Source organism: Colossoma macropomum, unplaced genomic scaffold (genome assembly GCF_904425465.1).
Source record: "Colossoma macropomum unplaced genomic scaffold, Colossoma_macropomum, whole genome shotgun sequence".
Lineage (NCBI taxonomy): Eukaryota > Metazoa > Chordata > Actinopteri > Characiformes > Serrasalmidae > Colossoma > Colossoma macropomum.
The window spans coordinates 39,976,290-39,996,119 of NW_023494802.1; the positions used below are offsets into that span (position 1 = coordinate 39,976,290).

Sequence of the window (19,830 nt, forward strand, 5' to 3'; positions counted from 1 at the left end):
AGTAAAGTATAAATTCCTCAAAAAATATTTAAGAACTGTAACAATGTACTTGTGCTTCATTACTTGCCACCCCTGGTAATTAACCTCTCCCAGTTACATTGACTGCTGATTGATTATTACTGTAGTGTTTCAGGTGCTTCTCAGGTGGTTTAGAAGCCAGTTTAAAATATTTAAATTGAGTCTGGACACAACTTTTGAGTATAACTCTGAGGGCATGGAATTTAGTAGCTCAGCAGGTTGCTAAAGGCAAAAAAGCCACATGAAACTGGAGAAGAGTACCCTGCTCTCACCAAATAAATATGATGGTACATATTTGCCTGATGTGCTTAATATTTAAATCATTGGATTTTTTGGATTTTCTATTAATAGAATAAATCTGTGGGGGTCCATGAGTTTTATTTCCACATTGCTAGGGGTCCCTGGCTGCATAATGTTTGAAAAATCTTACATTACCTTAACCTCCTCTGGAATCAAGCCAGTGGAACATTTCCACAGTCCCCCACTGGAGGGGGCTGTCATGCTTTCAGTCTGATTTAGAAGCAGTTTAACCTGCACCAGTGTAAGATTTGAGTATTTAAACTCACATGGACAAAAATAAGAATTAGAGCTTAATGTAAATATGATACATAAATCTGGTCTGAGATCAGCTTAAAGGTGCCTGCTAGCAATTTGTTTAGCACTGGATGTTTAAAAAAAAACTACTTTACATACACCATTTATGGTGGAAAGGTATGTGCAGATTATTATAAGATAAAATAGTCCCTAAAGAAAACTTTCTTTTTTTTTTTCAGATTTACTTCTATTTAAACATTTATGCAAGAAATAAATCAGTTAATCAATCAGTCAATTGGTCAATGAATCAAGATGCCTTTATTGACATTTACACAGCAGAAGACAGAAAAGTCAGAAGACCTGTAAGATCAGTGGTCAATGTGGATGTTAATAAAATAGCGATATTTGCACTGTAGATGTTGTGACCCCTGGTTCCTTTCACCACTACAATGAAGAAATATAAACGACATCTCAACAACTGAATTGTAAGCAACTTTGTAAATTTGGTGGAGTTAAGAACATTTTTTTATGGTTAAAGAACCTCCACATAATCTAAAGGTTCTACGCCAATTAAACATTTTGCTTACACATCTTCAAGAATTATTTAGAAACCTTTATTTTCTCAATTTTTACTCCAACTTGCAATGACAGCAAAAATCTGGACTGTCTGGGGAGACAACCAATATGACAACCACTGTTCTAGAGTATAGGGGAGCAGGTAACTCAGTTATCAGTGTCTGTTTGCAGAGAAGTTGACGATGTTCCAACAGCTGCAAATGCTTTGTTTGTTCCTGAACTTTGTGTGCAGTGCCTTATTACGCTGGAAGCTCTCTGACCTCCTATCAGGTAAGATTACAAGACATATTTTCTGGTATGAACTTCTCTCTAGTCTCGCCCATTGTGACGCAATTCTATGGAAAACGTGAAAAAAATGTTTGAGTGTTTGTTTGTTTCTCTCTCTCTCTCTCTCTCTCTCTCTCTCTCTCTCTGCCCACTCCACTTCTGGTATAAAGGTATGAGCAACTGTGCTCTTCTGCACTTCGCTCATTATGGAGTCTGTGCTGAAATATCTGGACTGGACATCAGTGGGCTTGGCCCTGCTGGGTGGTCTGCTCTCTCTGCTTCTCCTGGAGATCTTCAGGTGGAATTCCTCCAGGAGCCGAAGCCCCCCTGGACCCAAACCACTGCCCTTTGTGGGTAACCTGCCCCAGTTTTCAAAGGATCGAATGGCCTTCATCAAATCGGTCAGTTTCCTTTTATACATCAGACTGATCCTTTTTTTTCTCTTTTTGAAACTCACTTTTAAGCTGAAAAAACTGTAATAAAATATAGCCGTGAAAATTTACTATGGGTCCTTGGAGTGTGTAGAAAACTGTTGTTGTGTCTGCCAGATGTTAGTGCTGGGCTTCCCTAGTTTGCATTCTGCATTTTAACATGCAACACATGCAAGTTCACCATAGTTCATGTAACCAATTGTTACCTTTCTTCCACTACTTATCCTGATGTGCTCAACGTGGCTCCATAGACCTTTGTACAAGAGAATTAATAACTTCCACATGGAGAAGTAATGCAGCCTTCTCTCCATATCACTGTGACAGTGTCACGCATCCCTCTGGCTCAGACACAACTATGAAACCACATGACTTAGGACTCTGTGTAAAAGTTAATTCATGTTTACAGGAGTAAGGTAAAAGAGCCGTATTCAACTCTGTAAGTCTCAAATTTATGTGAAAAGCTAAGAAAAGGTATCAGGTTTCTACAAAGTTATATTATATAGATTCAAGGATCTGGATTCTGCTGTAACACACTTGGTTCAACCTAGTTTCCACAGACAGCATCCTACAGCTACCGACATCCAATCATCCAAACACCTGACCACAATACACATCGCTCCAAATGCGTGAAATCTTGCAGTCTGTTACTCCTAATCACTTCCAATACAAACAGTTTCTTGTCATTAAGTTGGCAACCATCTGCCATCTAGACTACCAGAGTGGTACCCATAACAATAACAATAATAATAATAATAACAATAACAATAATAACCCATACCCATAACCACTCATAACAAGCTCAAAGATCCCAGCCTGTCTATCTTCAAAATATGTCTTGTAATCTTACCTGTTAGGAGGTCAGAGAGCTCCCAGTATAATAAGGACTATTGCATAGTATTCTTCAGTTGCATAACACTGTAAAAGATCTCTCTTGACAGTGATTTGTGCTCTGATTCAGGATCTCAACAGCTCTTTTAGCTGAGGCTGGCCCTGTCTAGGGTGTGTATAAGCTAATTCATGGCTACAGGACTAAGGCAATTGAGCCATATTCAACTCTGTAAGTCTCATATTCATATGAAAAGTTAAGATAAGGTATCAGTTTATACAAAGTTAAACTCTCAACAGTCCTGATTCTTTTTGATCTTTGCAGCCTTTGACACAGTCAGTCATAAGATCCAATAAGATTTGATTTGTGCTGGGTGCTCTTCTCTTTCTTTTACGCTTGCTATTTTAGCAATGTAACATCCTGTCAATGGCATCTCATGCCACCGCTGTGATGACACTCAACTATTCCTTTCCACCTTCTGACACTTAGGTTTATAGTTGCATATAGGCATGTCTGCCTGACATCTAGTCATGGATTGCAGTTCACCATCTGAAAGTAAATTCCAGCAAGAAGCTGCTATACATCCCTGGGTCCTGTGATCTTGCCATCTCCTTTGAGCATTTATTGGTCATTCCATCTGAAGATGCACAAAGCCTTGGTGTAATTGTAGATGGCCATTCATTGCTCATATTGCAAACCTGACTCCATCATTCAGGTTTCTCCTCTAAAACACTTTGAGGTTTCTACACTTTCTCTCTACATAGGCCTCTCAGATGCTTGTTCAAAATCTTATCATCTCAAGGTTTGACTACAAAGCCAAAAACAGTCCTGCCCATCAATACTTGATTTTTTAAACATTGCTAAAAACAATATCTTAACGAGTGAAAACTTAAATCTAAAAAATCTTAAATCTAGTCAATAACTCTAATATTTCTCCTTATGAGACTGTTGTAAGATTATTATGAGATTATTGAGAAACAAGATGGCGCCCACCGTGGCAGATGTCTTTGTGTGTTCCTCCTGCAACCAACACTATTTATTATTTATTTTAACTTTAGTATTTATTTTAAATGTACAGTATACTAAGAAACAGTTACAGTAGAGAGGCACTCCTGGAGATCGGTAAAGTTCGTCATGAACTTACCTTTAGCCTTTCTGACTTCAACTTTCTTTTACGCTCATACTCCACCAGCAGCAGCCGGCAAGGCCCAGCAGCACCGGCCTCGGGTGAGCGGCGCGCCGGCGAACAGAGCAGCCAAAGCGGAAGTGGGGCAAGAGAGGTGGGCTACATGCTAGGCTAAAGGCAAGGGCTATGCGGCCACCGCTACCTAGCCTGTTGCTAGCTAATGTTCACTTCCTCGAAAACAAGCTGGATGAGCTGAGAACCAGAATAACAACTCAGCGTGAAATCAGAGAGTGCTGGGCTCTTATTTTCACGGAAACCTGCCTGTTGGACAGCACGCCAGACTCAGGGATACACTTAGAAATGCACTCCGTCCACCGCGGGGACCGTACGGCAGGATCGAGGAAGAACAAAGGCGGCGGTGCTCCCGCTTCCTCCTTGGATCAACATACATTTCCTTGGTCTTGTCTGCATTCAAGGAAAGATTGTTGTCATGACACCAGGCCACCAGCTCAGCCACCTCCTTCCTGTACACTGTCTCGTCCCCACCAGTGATCAGTCCAATGACTGTAGTATCATCAGCAAACTTGATGATGCTGGTGTTGTAAAACAAGGAACATGATCTGCCAATTGAACAAGACACTTTTATGAGATAAAACTGCTTAAAAGTAAGTACAAAATGTCTGAAAATAAGTTAAATAATTACAATATTCTTACAACAGTCTCGTAATGAGAAACATTAGATATTGACTACATTAAAGATGTTTACACTCACTAAGATATTATTTTTGCAGTGAAGTCAAAACTGAAACCATAGCTTATGCCCTTTGAGAATCAAGTATGGCTTGGCTTGTCTTGCTATACTTAAACATGCTTGGAGGACAAGCTATAAGGCCCTTCTGTGTCCAGGCAACTCATGTGGTGGAACGAGCTTCGCCTGGCTGTCCCTCGCTGTCTCCAAATACTGAATGAAGATTCGTCTCTTTGTACAGCATTAAATAACCACCTATTTGAACTTCTAAAATTCCCTTGTATTGCAGAGGAAATGCCTTATTTCTGTATCATGTATCTTTGTCTAGGTAACAGATCTCATTCCAAGCAGTACCTTAGTTTAAAGGTGTTTTTGGACTCCTATTTTTAGCATCTAAGGAAACATTCTGTAAGTGAAAAACAAAGCACCTCTGTAAGTTGCTATGGATAACTGGATCTACTTAATGCCATAAATTTAAACTAATTAATCAAAACTGTCATGAATTGATTCAGATTTATTAGAACAGGGTAAGCTGATGAACTGTGAAAAGACTTGAATTCACTGATAACACATCTGCAACCAAATGTGGAAAGAGTTGCATCAATACATACACTTGTCCGCTCCAAAGCTGTAGGTAATGTAAACATTTTCCACCCCTTTAGTTGCCGAAATATGGTGAGATGTGCTCCATATACCTGGGCAGGAAGCCAACGATTATACTGAACAACATGCAGCTTGCAAAGGAAGCTTTTGTTGAGAATGGGACCGTGTTTTCTGGGAGGCCTCTTCCACCTTTAATAGAGTGGATCACCAAAGGCTATGGTTAGTACGGCATGACTCATGTTGATATACTTGTTTGATATACATGTACTACTACTTGTACTTTATTTTTTGATAAAAATGAAAAAAAAATGTGTGCTATTCCTTCTCCAGGGAAAGATACATCCTCTGTCTTATTATCTCCTTTAACCTCTCTCTGCCTTTCTCAGGTATTATTGCAGCCAATTATGGTCACTCTTGGAGGCAGCAGCGCCGCTTTGCTCTGCACACGCTGCGTGACTTTGGTCTGGGAAGGAAAACTGTGGAGGAGCGCGTGGCTGAGGAGGCGCATTACCTCATCAAGGAGATGCTCAAACAGGAAGGTAGGTGATGAGTCACTGTCTATGCCTGTGGCACAGTTCTGTGGTCAGGTTATCTTTTTCTAATGTACAACTACAATGGCAGGGAGCAGCACTAGAATTAATGCATTGTGTTTTCTGTCATATGAAATTAGTATTTATTTCAGTAGTTTTAGTCAATAGTTTGTTTTAGAGTAAATTACTGACTAATGAGAGTTTGAATGAATATTTATTCAAATCAACATGGACAAGGTACTGTTTAATGAGCTCAATCTTGCCCATCAGACCACTACACTGTAGTTCAGTAATACTGAATCTGATGAATATTTTAAATGTCCTACTGATAGTAAGACAAGAGGCCTTTTTTCATTTATATGACATTTAACAAAAAATTTCATATGGTCATTGTTCTGTCTCTATGTCTTTTCTTTAATGAAACATACTATTCTGCAATTCTTCTTGAAGGGAAGCCTTTTTATCCCATCCACCAATTTATGAATGCCGTTTCCAACATAATCTGCTCCATCATCTTTGGAGACCGCTTTGAGTACAACGACAAGCGCTTTGCTAAGCTGCTAGAAATTCTGAATGAAAACTTTCAGCTTGGGGGAACACCTGTGGTGCAGGTAATTACCAGGACCTTTCCAAGTGATGTCGTTCATTTTCACAGATCATGTAGAAAAACCACTAGAGAACAAAACAATATAATTTATCTTCTAAATTAATTCCAGGTCTTTTTCCTGGTATATACATACAATGAAATTACACAATAACAAAAAAAAATCCTGTCATTATGCGCTTAAAGTGCTTAAACTTAAAGGATGAAATGTAACATCAATTGTTCCTTTTTTTCTTCAGATCTTCAACTTGGTCCCGATTATAAAATACTTTCCAGGGCCGCAACAGAAGATATGGAATAATTTCGAAGCTTTAAAAATATTTATCCTTGAAATTGTGGAGGAGCACAAGAAGACTCTGGATGCAGACAACCCCCGTGACTTCACTGATGCTTACCTGATCCAGATGACCAAGGTGAGATGCTCTTTCTTTTGAGTGCAGTGTAGAGAATGGAGAGACCCTAACTGCACTTTACAGTAACTCATCCAGTAGGCCTAGTTATCTGTGCACTGAGACGACTGGTGTGGAGTATTTTCTACATGCATTATTTTCAGGTTGACAATGTGGGACAGCGGAGTTGAAGTTTTCTACTGTAGATTATACTAAATCAATCATTTGAGCAGCCTTCAGTATCCTTTGGTAGCTCTGAGTAACAGAGTTTAAACTTTTCTTTTGTTGAGCAGCAAGAGGCAAAGGAAGACTCTACATTCCATGTGGAGAACATGATGAAGTCAGTCCTCGACCTGTTCGTAGCTGGAACAGAAACTACAGCGACCACCCTCAGATGGGGCCTCATTTACATGATGGACCACCCTGACGTCCAAGGTACTATTGTTGGTCACCATTGACCTGATCTCATTTTTACACTAGGTTTGGTATAAGGCATGTTATTCCTTTTGTTACTTCATATTTTCAGTTGATATTTTTGTTTATTAGAACACTGTTATGTCTTGTATGTCCTGTAGCATCTTTTATTTTCCATGCTTGTGTAATGTGACCATGTCAGAGCGCTGCCATGAGGAGATCGTTCGGGTACTGGGTTTTGACCGCTCTCCTTGCATGGAAGACCGCCCACAGCTCCCGTACACTTACGCCACTGTTTATGAGATCCAGCGCTGTGCTAGCATCACTCCTCTTGGCCTGATTCACCAAACCACTGAACCAGCACAGCTAAGAGGATACCACCTGCCCAAGGTGATGAAGGGATAGAGGGATTGTGGACTGAATACATGACAGGCTGAATGGATAGACATTTGAATGTATGACAGGCTGAATGTATGGATCTCTTAATGGATGGGAGACTGAATCAATGGAAGTATGAAGTAATGGAAGTATGAATGGATGCTTAACCACAGAAACAGGGTTATGAGAACAGGCTTTGCCAAGAAACAAAGTCAATTAAACTATAAAAAGATAATATTTTTTGTGGCTTGAAAACAAGATGAAGCTTACAAATGCAAAATAGAGAAATTAATACAAATGCAACGAATTAATACAAGTTTTCAGATGATCTGGGCAAGACTTATTGAAATGTTATTGCACGTCTTTAGAATTTTTTGCCATCTTGCATATTTCACAAGTTGCATAGCTATTTATATTTATTTATATCAGTCTCTTTTCTCAATGAAAACTTTGAGTGCACCTCCACTGTTCAAGACATTTAATTGACATTAATACATGTGTTATTTGTTTCTCTTTCCCATGGCAGGGATCTACAATCATGGTCAACTTAAAGGCCATCTTAACTGACAAACAGCACTGGAAGTATCCAGACACGTTCAACCCAGAGAACTTTCTGGATGAAAAAGGACAGTTCTGCAGAAATGATGCCTTTCTGCCATTCTCTTTGGGTGAGTCTGCTGCGATCCTCCAAGTCTGAGTCCTAGCCTGGAAAAGGATGGCATGCCCACTCCAGGTAAAGGGAAAGGACATGCCACAGGTGGAGGAGTTTGAGTATCTCCAGGTGTCGTTCACGAGTGATGGGAAGAAGGATCGTGAGATCAGCCGCAGGCTGGGTCAGGCGGCAGCAGTATTGTGGTTAATTTAGCAGATTGTAGTGGTGAAGAGGGAACTGAGCCATAAAGCAAAGCTCTCTGTTTACCGTGTGGTCTATATTTTCTCTGCAGATTTGCAATGCAAATGCCTTTGTTCACTTCTGAGTTGATCCCATCACTGACATCACAGAAAGATAAGCAGCCCCAGATTTGACATCTCCACCTCGTGGAGATTAACAGAACCTTTTGACAGCATAAAACTGGAACTGTGCTATTTCATTAAACAGGTTCCAGTGTTTTTTTTTTTTTGGTACCAAAAGGACCTAATTGTACACAAGGGGTGTTTTCCTCTGCCCTTGGTTACACTTTGCAACTGATGCCAATGTCAATTTAGTGAACTCTTTACAGGTGAAAATAAAGTCACCAAGCACAATTATGTCACCTGCAAGCACACCAGAATGTAAGGTAGAGTGGTATGTTGATGTGTGAATTGCTTTTTTTTTTCTTGTAGAATTATTACTTTGCACAATACTTTGGCATAGTGACATAATTTAGTCCCATTGGTTCCCATTCAGGTCAAAACTTGTTTTGGAATGTTCATTGGGACAAACTCTTAGTGCAGTCTGTCTGGAATTCTTCTCCAGGCTTTCTTTACACAAAGAGGCTACAATCAGTTTGATTTTGTGCTAAAACTTCTTTTTTCTCTGAAACAAATATCATTCTTTTTTAAAGAAACCTAGAAAACATCATTAAATTTCACCAGTGGTTTAAGTGTCCAAATAATTTTTGTGACCACTGTATATGTAAGCCCACAGTAACCGGCCCAAAACATCATTGGTCCACCAGAAAGACAGCTGATTCTGCTAATTAACCAATCGAGCATTGAGATGATTTGTGCTTATGCATGTCCTGCAGGTCCAAGGGTGTGTCTGGGTGAGTCTCTGGCAAAGATGGAGCTCTTCATCTTCTTCACCTCTCTGCTCCAACGCTTGAAGTTCTCATGGCCTGCTGGAGCTTCACGCCCAAACATGGATGGCATTGTGGGCGTGGTTCGTTCTCCATTCCCCTTCAATACCATCTGCCGCAGCAGAGAGACCACTCACTGAATCAAGTTTGCCCTTTACATGTGAATGGACAACATCACCCAGGAGAAGTTCCCCTTCTTTAACACATCTAATCAATCTCAATAACAAAACATTATCAAGCTCTATCTTTCTACGAGGACCAATCAGGGGTAAATGTACAACATATGATATTCCACCAAAACAAAGGACTTATATGGTTTAAAAGGAATGTTGAGGGGAAAAAGGCCAGTTCTATAATATTATATTGCAGCTCAAACGTCTGAGTTTAAATTTTGATTAAAAAAACAGAGATGAGTTCTGACAAGACAAATGGAAAAGATATATTTAAGATTCTGCATAAGCCCCTTATAGACAGTAGTTCACAGTTAAAGGTTGGGAAAAATATTTAATGTGTAAAATACAATAAAGTGCTTCATAAAATGTTTAATTGATCATAGTTTCTGCTCAATAAAGTGATTTACTACTTTCATTACTACTATCATGACTACTAAAAATATTAGCCAGGTCATTAGCAGATATTGAATGACCAGATTCTTGCATCTAAGGCTTAATAAAGGCAAAATAATGGATGTCTAAAATAATGTGCACAAGCTTAAAATGTATAATACATGAATATAAATGTTCTAAAAAGTGCTTCATTCAATCTATTTACTGCTTAATGAAGTAGCCGTAAGCAGACAGCTAATTAGCAGCTACTCACTTGATAAGGCTTAAAGACCCTTATAATGTCCTCCTACACTAAAGTGTTACTGAAACCACAGCTTTAATGAGTGAAATCCAAAGATTAGAGCTGAAGTTTGAAATTCAAATGAATGCAGTTAATGACAGCAGCTTGGATCATGTCCCAAAACTAAATCATTTCTCACCTCCACAGGATTTAAAAAAGAAAGACATCTTTTCTTTTATTTCACCCTGCCTGAGTTGTTTTGTTGTATTTTGCAGTGTGTAGCAGTTTCAGCATGCATGTAGCAATATTGTGTAATGACTCTTTTATTGTGTAATGACTCTTTAATGACTGTGTAATTCAGAGAATAGAGTGACAATCAGGGGGGAAAATGTGTGTACGCAAAACAAGTTTTTGTTTATCATTTTTGTTTATCACAGGGTGCAATACTGGCGATTTCCCAACACAGACCGGTTGGTCTCACTTTATTGAATGCTTATAATAACCGTGTTATCAATTAATAATACATGCAACAACACTGTAACTGGTACTAATGAATTCACAATTACAGATGGATTACAGTACTACAGCTTATGTAAATACACATGCATTTCAACTTCAGTTTCTACTCATGTAATTACACAAGTGTATCTTCATAACTGTATCAGCACTTTTTTATGTTATTACACATGTGTAATAGGCTGAACTGCTTTTTTTACTGGCATATTACTACAGCGAGCTACATGTTATGCTAGTTGGCATTTCCTGTGCAGATACAATGTAAGTCCTCTCACAATGTAGGTAAGAATCAGGCAACAATGCTGTTACAATCAGAAGAGTGTTGGTAATAAAATAGCCGTTCATATAATGGAATTATCCTCACCCTGTTAAATTGATTGCTGATTGATCATTACTGTGGTGTTTCAGTTGGTTTTCAGGTGGTCGTCTAGACAACTTACAATAATTAAAGTGAATCTGACCGAAAGGTCTTAGGAAAATCCTGAGGGCTTCATATTTAGTAGCTCAGCAGATTACTAAAAGCAAAAAAGCCACATGAAAGCGGAGAAGAGTACCTGCACTCACCAAATAAATATGATGATACATATTTGCCTGACATGCCTAACATATAAATCATTGGATTACTTGCGTTATTTATTAATCGAATAAATCCGTGGGGGCCCATTTGTTCATTTCCACACTGGAAATAAACACATTACCTTAACCTCCTCTGGAATCAAATCAGTGAAACATTTCCACAGTCCTCCACTGGAGGGTGCTGTTGTGTTTTCAGTCTGATCAAGCAGTTTAACATGCACCAGCCTAAGATTTGTGTATGTAAATTCAGCTGAACAGAAATAAGCATAAGAACTTAATATAAATAAGATGCATAAAACTGGTTTGAGATCAGCTTGAAGGTGCCTGCTAGCCATTTATTTAGCACTAAAAAAAAAAAAAACTCATTTACACCTAATTCCTTTTTATTGAGGAGAACCTAAACCATTTTTATTTGGAGGCATCTATTAATTAATGGTAATAAAATCGAGTCATTAAAAAAAACGCTGAAAAATGCTGGTTTTAAGTCCATCTGTAAACCTCCATATTAAGACTGAAAATGCTTCTTATGTGTGTAAGATTTTTTTTTTTTGGCCACTTTTCAGCTCTCTCCTGCCCCATCTCTGGACCAACTGTTCAAAATCTAAGGATTATTTTTGACTCACAGCTAAAGTTTGAAAAGCAAATGAATGCAAAAACAGAGAGCAGCTCAGAACGAAAACCAAATCATTTTACCTCCACAAGATTTAAAAAAGAAAGCCGTCTATGCTTTTATTGAACCAGGGGGCAGTCATGGGCTGGAGGTTAGAGAACCAGCCTTGTGACTGGAAGGTCACTGGTTCAATCCCCTGAGCCGACAGTACATGACTGAGGTGCCCTTGAGCAAGACACCTAAACCACAACTGCTCCCTGTGCGCTGTGGATAGGGCTGCCCACCGCTCTGGGCAAGTGTGCTCACTGCCCTCTAGTGTGTGTGTTCACTAGTGTGCATGTGGTGTTTCACTGCATGGATAGGATTGCGGAGGTGAAATTTCCCCATTGTGGGACTAATAAGGGTCACTTAATCACTTAACCCTGCCTGTATTGTTTTGTTGTATAACACCATATATATTATACAATATTGCTATATATGCATGTGGCAATATTGTATAATTCTGATATTGGCAGTTTCATGCCATTCATTTTTCCCATATAGAAAAACTGCTAAGACTCAGAGGTTTTTTTTTTACTTCAAATTGAGATTGAACAAGACTTTGAGCTGAACTCCTGATCTGAAGGGTCAACACCTGCACTCTGCCCCCACCCCCATGCCCCTTGCCCACAGGAGCTGTAGCCTTTCATCGAAAATGTGCCCTATCTCATGAAAGATCCCATGGCCTTCCTGAAATTAGTCAGATTCGTAGGTATGAACTTCATCAGACATTTGCTTCCTATCACCACCCCTGCGAACAGACTGTTTCTATAGAATGGAGAATTTCACACCAAACCAGTCTGAATATCTGTTTATATCTCAAACATTATGCAGAAATATTGAAGAAAATTGGTGGAATTATCCTTTATGCGTTGCAGCCAGTGGCACAGGAAAGGTTACAGGTATCACGCATCCCTTCGTCTCTGACTCATTCATGAACTCCATTTCCCGGAGCTCCCTGGGAGATCATGTGACTGTGGTGCCACCACCATCCACTAGTCGTCACTCCCTATTAGCTGAAAACTGATCTGTTTCACGTGTCTTGTTTGTCATGTAACTAGATGACTAGATTTGTTTATAAGCCTGGGCTTTAGTCTAGCTCATCAGGAGGTATTGCTTCTCCCAGTAGAGCTACTAAGTGCTTCATTCAGTTTTTTTTGTTTTCTTGTGGATCTGGCTGTGTTTTTTTGGACTTTGCCATTTTGCCTTTACCTTTTGGATCCTCTTTGCCTGTTCATGTCATTGTTATGTTTTTCCCTTTTTGTATTCGGCTCATTTGACAACATTCAAACAAATAAAGCCTCATTTCCTAAATTTACTCGCAATTGTTCTTCCTGTTCTGTCACGTTACAGCAGGAATAAAGGTAAGGCAAAGTAGGGGAAGGGTTCTTAAAAAAAAAAGTGGGAGGTACTTCAAGAAACTAAAGATTAAAGTTTTGAAACAGCATTCAGTGTTAGGAATACTTCTGAACTAGAACAACCTGCACATAAAAAAGCAAGAGTAAAAGAATAGCAAGAATAGAAAGACTGTTAGCTGGCTAGAGAACTAATTGGACGCAGGACACCAACTGGAAGGGAGCCCAGACTTTCACACATGCCACATGTTATATTTTCTTCTTTTCCAATATGTTGGAATCAGCAAATATGTGTTATCTGTGCTTTAAAATTGTTCAGAAATATGTCAGATTTGTTACATGCAGAGGATGTGATAACATCTTAACATCAACTAGGGGTGCCCAAACTTTTGTCTGGGTGAGTCTGGGGGTGAACTTTCAGTACCAGACTTGGAGGACTTCTTCTTCTCTAACGCATCTAATCAATCTTAATAAGATTAAGCTCTTGCTTAGTACATAATTATGCATAATTATCACAATACTTAGGTTTTTTATCCATTATACATTACAGAGGTCTTACAGTTTAAAATGTGTTCTGTTTCTATAATACATAAATAATGGTTGCATACATTTTATGTAGTGTATGTTTTTTTGTTTTGTTTTTTTCTAGTGTAATTACTAATGTTCTTTCAGAAATCAAAAATTTTAAATGCTGGGATAAATTTTTATCCTAGCCTTTGCTAGGTTGCTTAAGTTTCACACATTTGTTTCCTGTCAATAAAACAGATTATTTGATATTAGTCTGAGAACCTTCACTTCAATGATTTCAACAATATATATCCAAGGGGTGCATCTGTCCAAGTATTGGCCCTGTTGTCTCCCTCTCTAGGTGGATGGGATGTTTCTCCCTCTCCCCATCACTCAGCATGATGCTAGCCAATGCTGCCATCTGTTAGCTGGTGCAATAGAATTGGTAATTCTCCTGTAATATGTTGAGCTGTCCAAAGATGTTGCATTATCATTGATGATATCATATATCATTGTGTGATATTGGATGGGAATTGGCCACAACTAAATTGGGTAAAAGGAAAAATCTGAAATGTGTATGTCTACAGTGGTACTTACAATGGTGCTGCTGCCTTGTGTAGTCTCTAGATCAACTTGTAGGAATTTTTGCCCTCTTTTCTTAAAGATCTCTCTCACCTGTAAAAATATTGAGGATATTCTTGCATGTACTGCCTGCTTCCACCTGGCATTTCTATGTGGTCAAGCAAGTTTTACTTTTTAAAATCCATTCATGGTGGGAAGGTACATGCAGGTAAGGTAAAATGGTTCCTAAATAAAGCTTATTTTCTCCAGATTTACTACTATTAACAATTTATATAACAACTCAAAGTTTTAATTGATCATAGTCATTCGGTTAATCAATCAGTCATTTAATCAATCAATCAAGATGCCTTTATTGCCATTTACACCGCAGAAGACAGAAAAGTCAGAAGACTTGGATATTAATTGTGGATATTAATAAAATGGCTTTATTTGCACTATTTCCTATCACCAGCACTGAAAAGAAATCTCAACGACATCTCAACGACTGAATTATAAGCCACTTAGAAAAATTGGTGGACTGAAGAACATTAAACTCAAGTTTAAAGAACCTCCACATATGTGGAGTTCTACACCAATCAAACATTTTACTTACATATGTTCAAGAATCTTGTACAAACCTTTATTTTCTAGAATAGTGGTTTTCAAACTTCAGGTTCCTCCATACGGTCCACACTTTTGCTCCAACTTAACTTGCAATGCATAGGAATAAAGCAAAAATATGGACTGTCTGGGGAGCTTTGAGAACCAGTATGAGAACCACTGTTCTAGACTGTAAGAGAACTCTGTTGTCAGTCTCTGTATGCAGAGAAGTTCCTGACGTTGCATCAGTTGCAAATGTTTTGTTTGCTCCTGAACTTTGTCTGCAGTGCTTTACCAAACTGGAAGATCTCTGACCTCCTAACAGGTAAGATTACAAGATCTATTTTCCGGTATAAACATCTCCCTAGTAATGCCCATCATGACGCTATTCTATAGAAATGGTGGTCTCTCTCTCACCCCCTCCTCCTTGAACTGTTGGTGAAAAGGTATGCAACTTTGCTCTCCTGCATTTCTCTCAGAATGGAGTCTGTGATGAAATATCTGGACTGGACGTCAGTGGGCTTGGCCCTGCTTGGTGGTCTGCTCTCTCTGCTTCTCCTGGAGATCTTCATTTTGAACTCCTCCAGGAGCCGAAGCCCCCCTGGACCCAAACCACTGCCCTTTGTGGGTAACCTGCCCCAGCTCTCAAAGGATCGAATGGCCTTCATCAGATCAGTCAGTGTCCTTTTTTTGTGGGATATTCACATTTTCCTCTTTTTCCAGGAGGGAGGGCTTGGAGAAATCGATCCATGGTCATTCCTTATGTGATTTTCGCCTGGAAGTATCCATGTGTGACACTCAGGAACCTCTTTATTTGCTTCCTCTGTTCAGAATCACCAGTGGTGGTGTATCACATAAGTGATGTCTAGAGCCTGGCCACTCTGGGTTAAGACCTCAGTTGATCTATCTGAATAGTAAAGCTATAGTTAGCTGCAGTTAAGATGGGCACTCATGTATCTTTTCCTTCTACAATATATATCCAAAAGTCTCATTGTTGTCACAGTGCAATGAGCACTAGCTAGTATTTAGCTCGATAGAAAATAATTATTTTTCTTTATTTTCCATATTGATAAAAAACAGTACACCGAAGTGTGTACACATACAAATGTGGACAGCCATTTTGAGTGCAACTGCCAAGATTAAGATAGTTTAGCAATACAACACTGACTTGGAAGTCCAGCCATTGTATTCCTGACTTGTATAAAACTATTACAGATTTCTCTAGCCAGTGGGTTATGCTTTCATTCAGGATCTCTAAAGCTCAACACACTCTGGGCAGGGTAAGCCTCAGCTTCAAGACACTTCTGTTTGACAGTGTCCTACTGACATCCAGTAATCCAAATATCTGCCCACTGGACACCATGGACCCCATTCCATATACATCACTCCAGACGTTTGAAATCTTGTAGTTTATTTATCCTGATCACTTCCAACACAAACAGCTTCTTGTCATCAAGTTGTGTACCATCTGCCTTCTAGACTGCCAGAGTGGTACCCATTCTAAAGAAGACCACTCAAGACAGCTCTGACATTAGCAGCTATTTGTATCTCTCATTTATTTCCTTCCCCAAAGTCTTTAATGAGTTGTCTCACAGGAAGTTCAGCTAAACCCTTGACGGTCCTGATTCTTTTAATCATATTTTCATTCTTTGTGATCTCTGTAGCTTTTGAGACAGTCAGCCATAAGATTTTCCCAACACTGGAATCATGAAATCTTATTTTGGTATCTTTGGTGAGGTAACAGCTCTCATTTCCAACAGTATCTTATTTCAAGGGTTCTATTGGACTTTATCTAAGGACACTGTCTAAGGAAACATTCTGAGTGAAAAAAAAGCATTATTGTAACTTGCTATGGATAACTGGGCCTGCTAATGGCATAAATGCATGTGAAACCAAACATGGAAACTGTTGCATCAGTACATACACTTGTCCATTCCAAAGTTGTAGGTAATGTAAACATTTTCTATCCCTCCAGTTGTCGAAATATGGTGAGATGTGCTCCATATACCTGGGCAAGAAGCCAACGATCATAGTGAACAACGTGCAGGTTGCAAAGGAAGCTTTTGTTCAGAATGGGACCGTGTTTTCTGGGAGGCCGCTTCTGCCTTTACAAAAGTGGATCAACAAAGGCTATGGTTAGTAGGGCATGACTTCTTAATATGTTTGATTTACTTTCTCTGGGGAAACTTATTTGCACCCTTTCTCACCATCTATGTCCTTTTATCTCCCTTTACTTCTCTCTGCCTTTCATAGGTATAATCTTGGCCACTTGTGATCACTCTTGGAGGCAGCAGTGCCGCTTTACTCTGCACACACTGTGTGAATTTGGTCTAGGAAAGAAAACTGTGGAGGAGCGCGTGGCTGAGGAGGCGCTTTACCTCATCAAGGAGATGCTCAACTAGAAGGTAGGTGATGAGTCACTGTCTATGCCGTCTTAGTGCAGTTCTGTGGTCAGGTTATCTTTATCTGATGTACAGCTACAATGGCAGGCAGCAGCATTAGAAGTAATGTATTGTGTTGTCTGTCATTTGAAATTAGTGTTGCTTTCAAATTCTGTAGTTTGTTTCATAGTAAATTACTGCCTAATGTCATTGTCATTGTTCTGTCTTTGTGGCTTTTCTCTCAACAAACTCATTTTTCTGCAATTCGTCTTGAAGGGAAGCCTTTTTAATCCCATCCACCAATTCATGAATGCAGTTTCCAACATAATCTGCTCCATCATCTTTGGAGACTGCTTTGAGTATGATGACAAGCGCTTTGCTAAGCTGCTTGAAATTCTGAATGAAAATGTTCAGTTTGCTGGATCAACTGTGGTGCAGGTAATTACCAGGAGTTTTCCAGGTGATGTCATTCATTTTCACAGATCATGTAGAAAAACCACCAGAGCACAAAACAATACAATTGATCTTCTTAACTAATTCCAGGTCATTTTCCTGGTTTCCTGGTATATAGTTAAAATGAAATTACATAATGAGAAAAAAACTCCCAGTAATGATGTGCTTGAAGCGCTTGTGTTTAAACAAACTACAAAATTAATTGAAGCAATGGAACATGAAAGTTTTTATTTCATTTTTTTTCTGCAGGTCTTCAACTTGGTCCCCATTATAAAATACTTTCCTGGGCTGCAGCAGAAAATCTGGCGTAATGTCCAGGACGTAAAATATTTATTCTTGAAATTGTGGAGGAGCACAAGAAGACTCTGGATCCAGACAACCCCCAGGACATCACTGACGCCTACCTGACTGAGATGACCAAGGTCAGCTGCCCTTTATTTTGAACGCAGTGTAGAGAATGGAGAGACCCTAACTGCTGAACACTTCACAGCTCTCCAGCACACCTATTTTAACTCATACAATAGTTATCTGTGCACTCAGAAGACTGGAGTGGATTACTTTCTTCATGGATTATCTTCAAGTTGACAATGTAGGAACAGTAGAGCTGAGTTTTCTACTGTAGATTATACTGAATCAATCATTTGAGCAGGCTTTAAAAGCAGCTGTCCTTTTAAAGCATCTGTGTAACAGAATTTAAACTTTTTGTGTTTTGAGCAGCAAGAGTTAAAGGAAGACTCTACATTCCATGTGGAGAACATGATGAAGTCAACCTTTGACCTGTTCATAGCTGGAACGGAAACTACAGCGACCACCCTCAGATGGGGCCTCATTTACATGATGGACCACCCAGACGTGCAAGGTATTATTTTTGGTGACCAATACCACAGACCTGATGTCATTTGTACACTAGGTGTGGTGTAAGGAATGGTATTTGTTTTGTTACTTTATTTTTTCAGTTGATCTTTTTGCATTAAAAACTTGATAATGACTCAATTATAACACTCTTATATCTTATATGTCCTGTAACATCATGTATTTTTTGCATCTTCTGTGTTTTGTCCCACACTGGTGCCTGGTTGATCACGTCAGAGCGCTGTCATGAAGAGATAATTCGGGTGCTGGGCTTGTGCAATGGTTTATGAAATCCAGCGCTATTCAAGCATTCTTCCTCTCGGTGTGGTGCACCAAACCACACAAGCAGCAGAGCTACGAGGGTACCACCTGCCCAAGGTGATGGAGGGATAGAGGCATTGTAGATTTAATATAACTCCATTTCCAAAAAAGTTGGGATGCTGTGCAAAATGTAAATAAAAACAAAATGCAATGATGTGCAGTTCATTTAAAGCCTATATTTAATAAAATATACATTCTATAAAATAGTACAAAGACAACATATCACATGTTGAAACTCAGAAATTTTATTGCTTTTTGAAAAATATATGCCCATTTTGAATTAGATGCCAACAACACATTCCAAAATAAGTTAGGACAGGGGAAACAAAAGGTTGGTAAAGTTGTATAATGCTAAAAAAATCACCTGGTGGTTGATTGGCAACAGGTCAGTAACGTGATTGGATATACAAAAGCATCCAGAGAGGCTGAGTCATTCAGAAGTAAAGATGATGAGGGCTTCATCACTCTGTGAAAGACTGCATGATCAAATAGTGCAACAATTCAAGAATGTTCCTCAACGTAAAACAGCAAAGAACTTCTGCTTTTCATCATCTACAGCTCAGAAACACTTTTGAAAACCCTTGCCTGCTGCATCCACAAATGCAAGATAAAACTCTAAAATGCAAAGAAGAAACCATATATTGACAAGATCCAGAAACACTGCCACTTTCTCTGGGCCGGAGCTCATTTAAAATGGATTGAGGCAAAGTGAAAAAGTGTTCTGTGGTCTGACGAATCTGAAAATCTGAAAAGTCTGAAAATCATGGACACTGTGTCCTACGGGCTAAAGACCACTCAGCTTGTTATCAGTGCACAGTTCAAAAGCCAGTATTCGATGGGGTTGTACATGAAAGGCTAAATGTATGGTTTGCTAAATGGATGGGACGATTAATCAATGGAAGTATGAATTAAAGTATGAATGGGTGTGCAACCACAGGGTTATCAAAACAGAATCTGCCAAAAAGACACAAATGTAGTTAAAAATGTAGTGTTTTGGATCCAAAAATATGTCATTGAATAGGAAGCTATTAAGTGTAAAAACGTGTCTGAG

At 39.1% G+C, this 19,830-nt stretch overlaps 1 protein-coding gene and 1 pseudogene across 1 annotated transcript; both read left to right on the forward strand.

Moving 5' to 3' along the window:
- The first annotated feature begins 1,542 nt into the window (after nucleotides 1–1,542).
- Nucleotides 1,543–10,878, forward strand: LOC118822215 (cytochrome P450 2H1-like). The gene is made up of 9 exons (XM_036591153.1): nucleotides 1,543–1,796; nucleotides 5,189–5,348; nucleotides 5,516–5,668; nucleotides 6,110–6,270; nucleotides 6,503–6,676; nucleotides 6,946–7,087; nucleotides 7,269–7,456; nucleotides 7,971–8,112; nucleotides 9,172–10,878. The coding sequence occupies exons 1-9, from the start codon at nucleotides 1,602–1,604 to the stop codon at nucleotides 9,360–9,362; spliced, it is 1,506 nt and encodes a 501-aa protein (XP_036447046.1). The 5' UTR covers nucleotides 1,543–1,601; the 3' UTR covers nucleotides 9,363–10,878.
- Nucleotides 10,879–15,187: 4,309 nt separating this feature from the next.
- LOC118822935 lies at nucleotides 15,188–18,851 on the forward strand (annotated as a pseudogene).
- The last annotated feature ends 979 nt before the right edge of the window (nucleotides 18,852–19,830 follow it).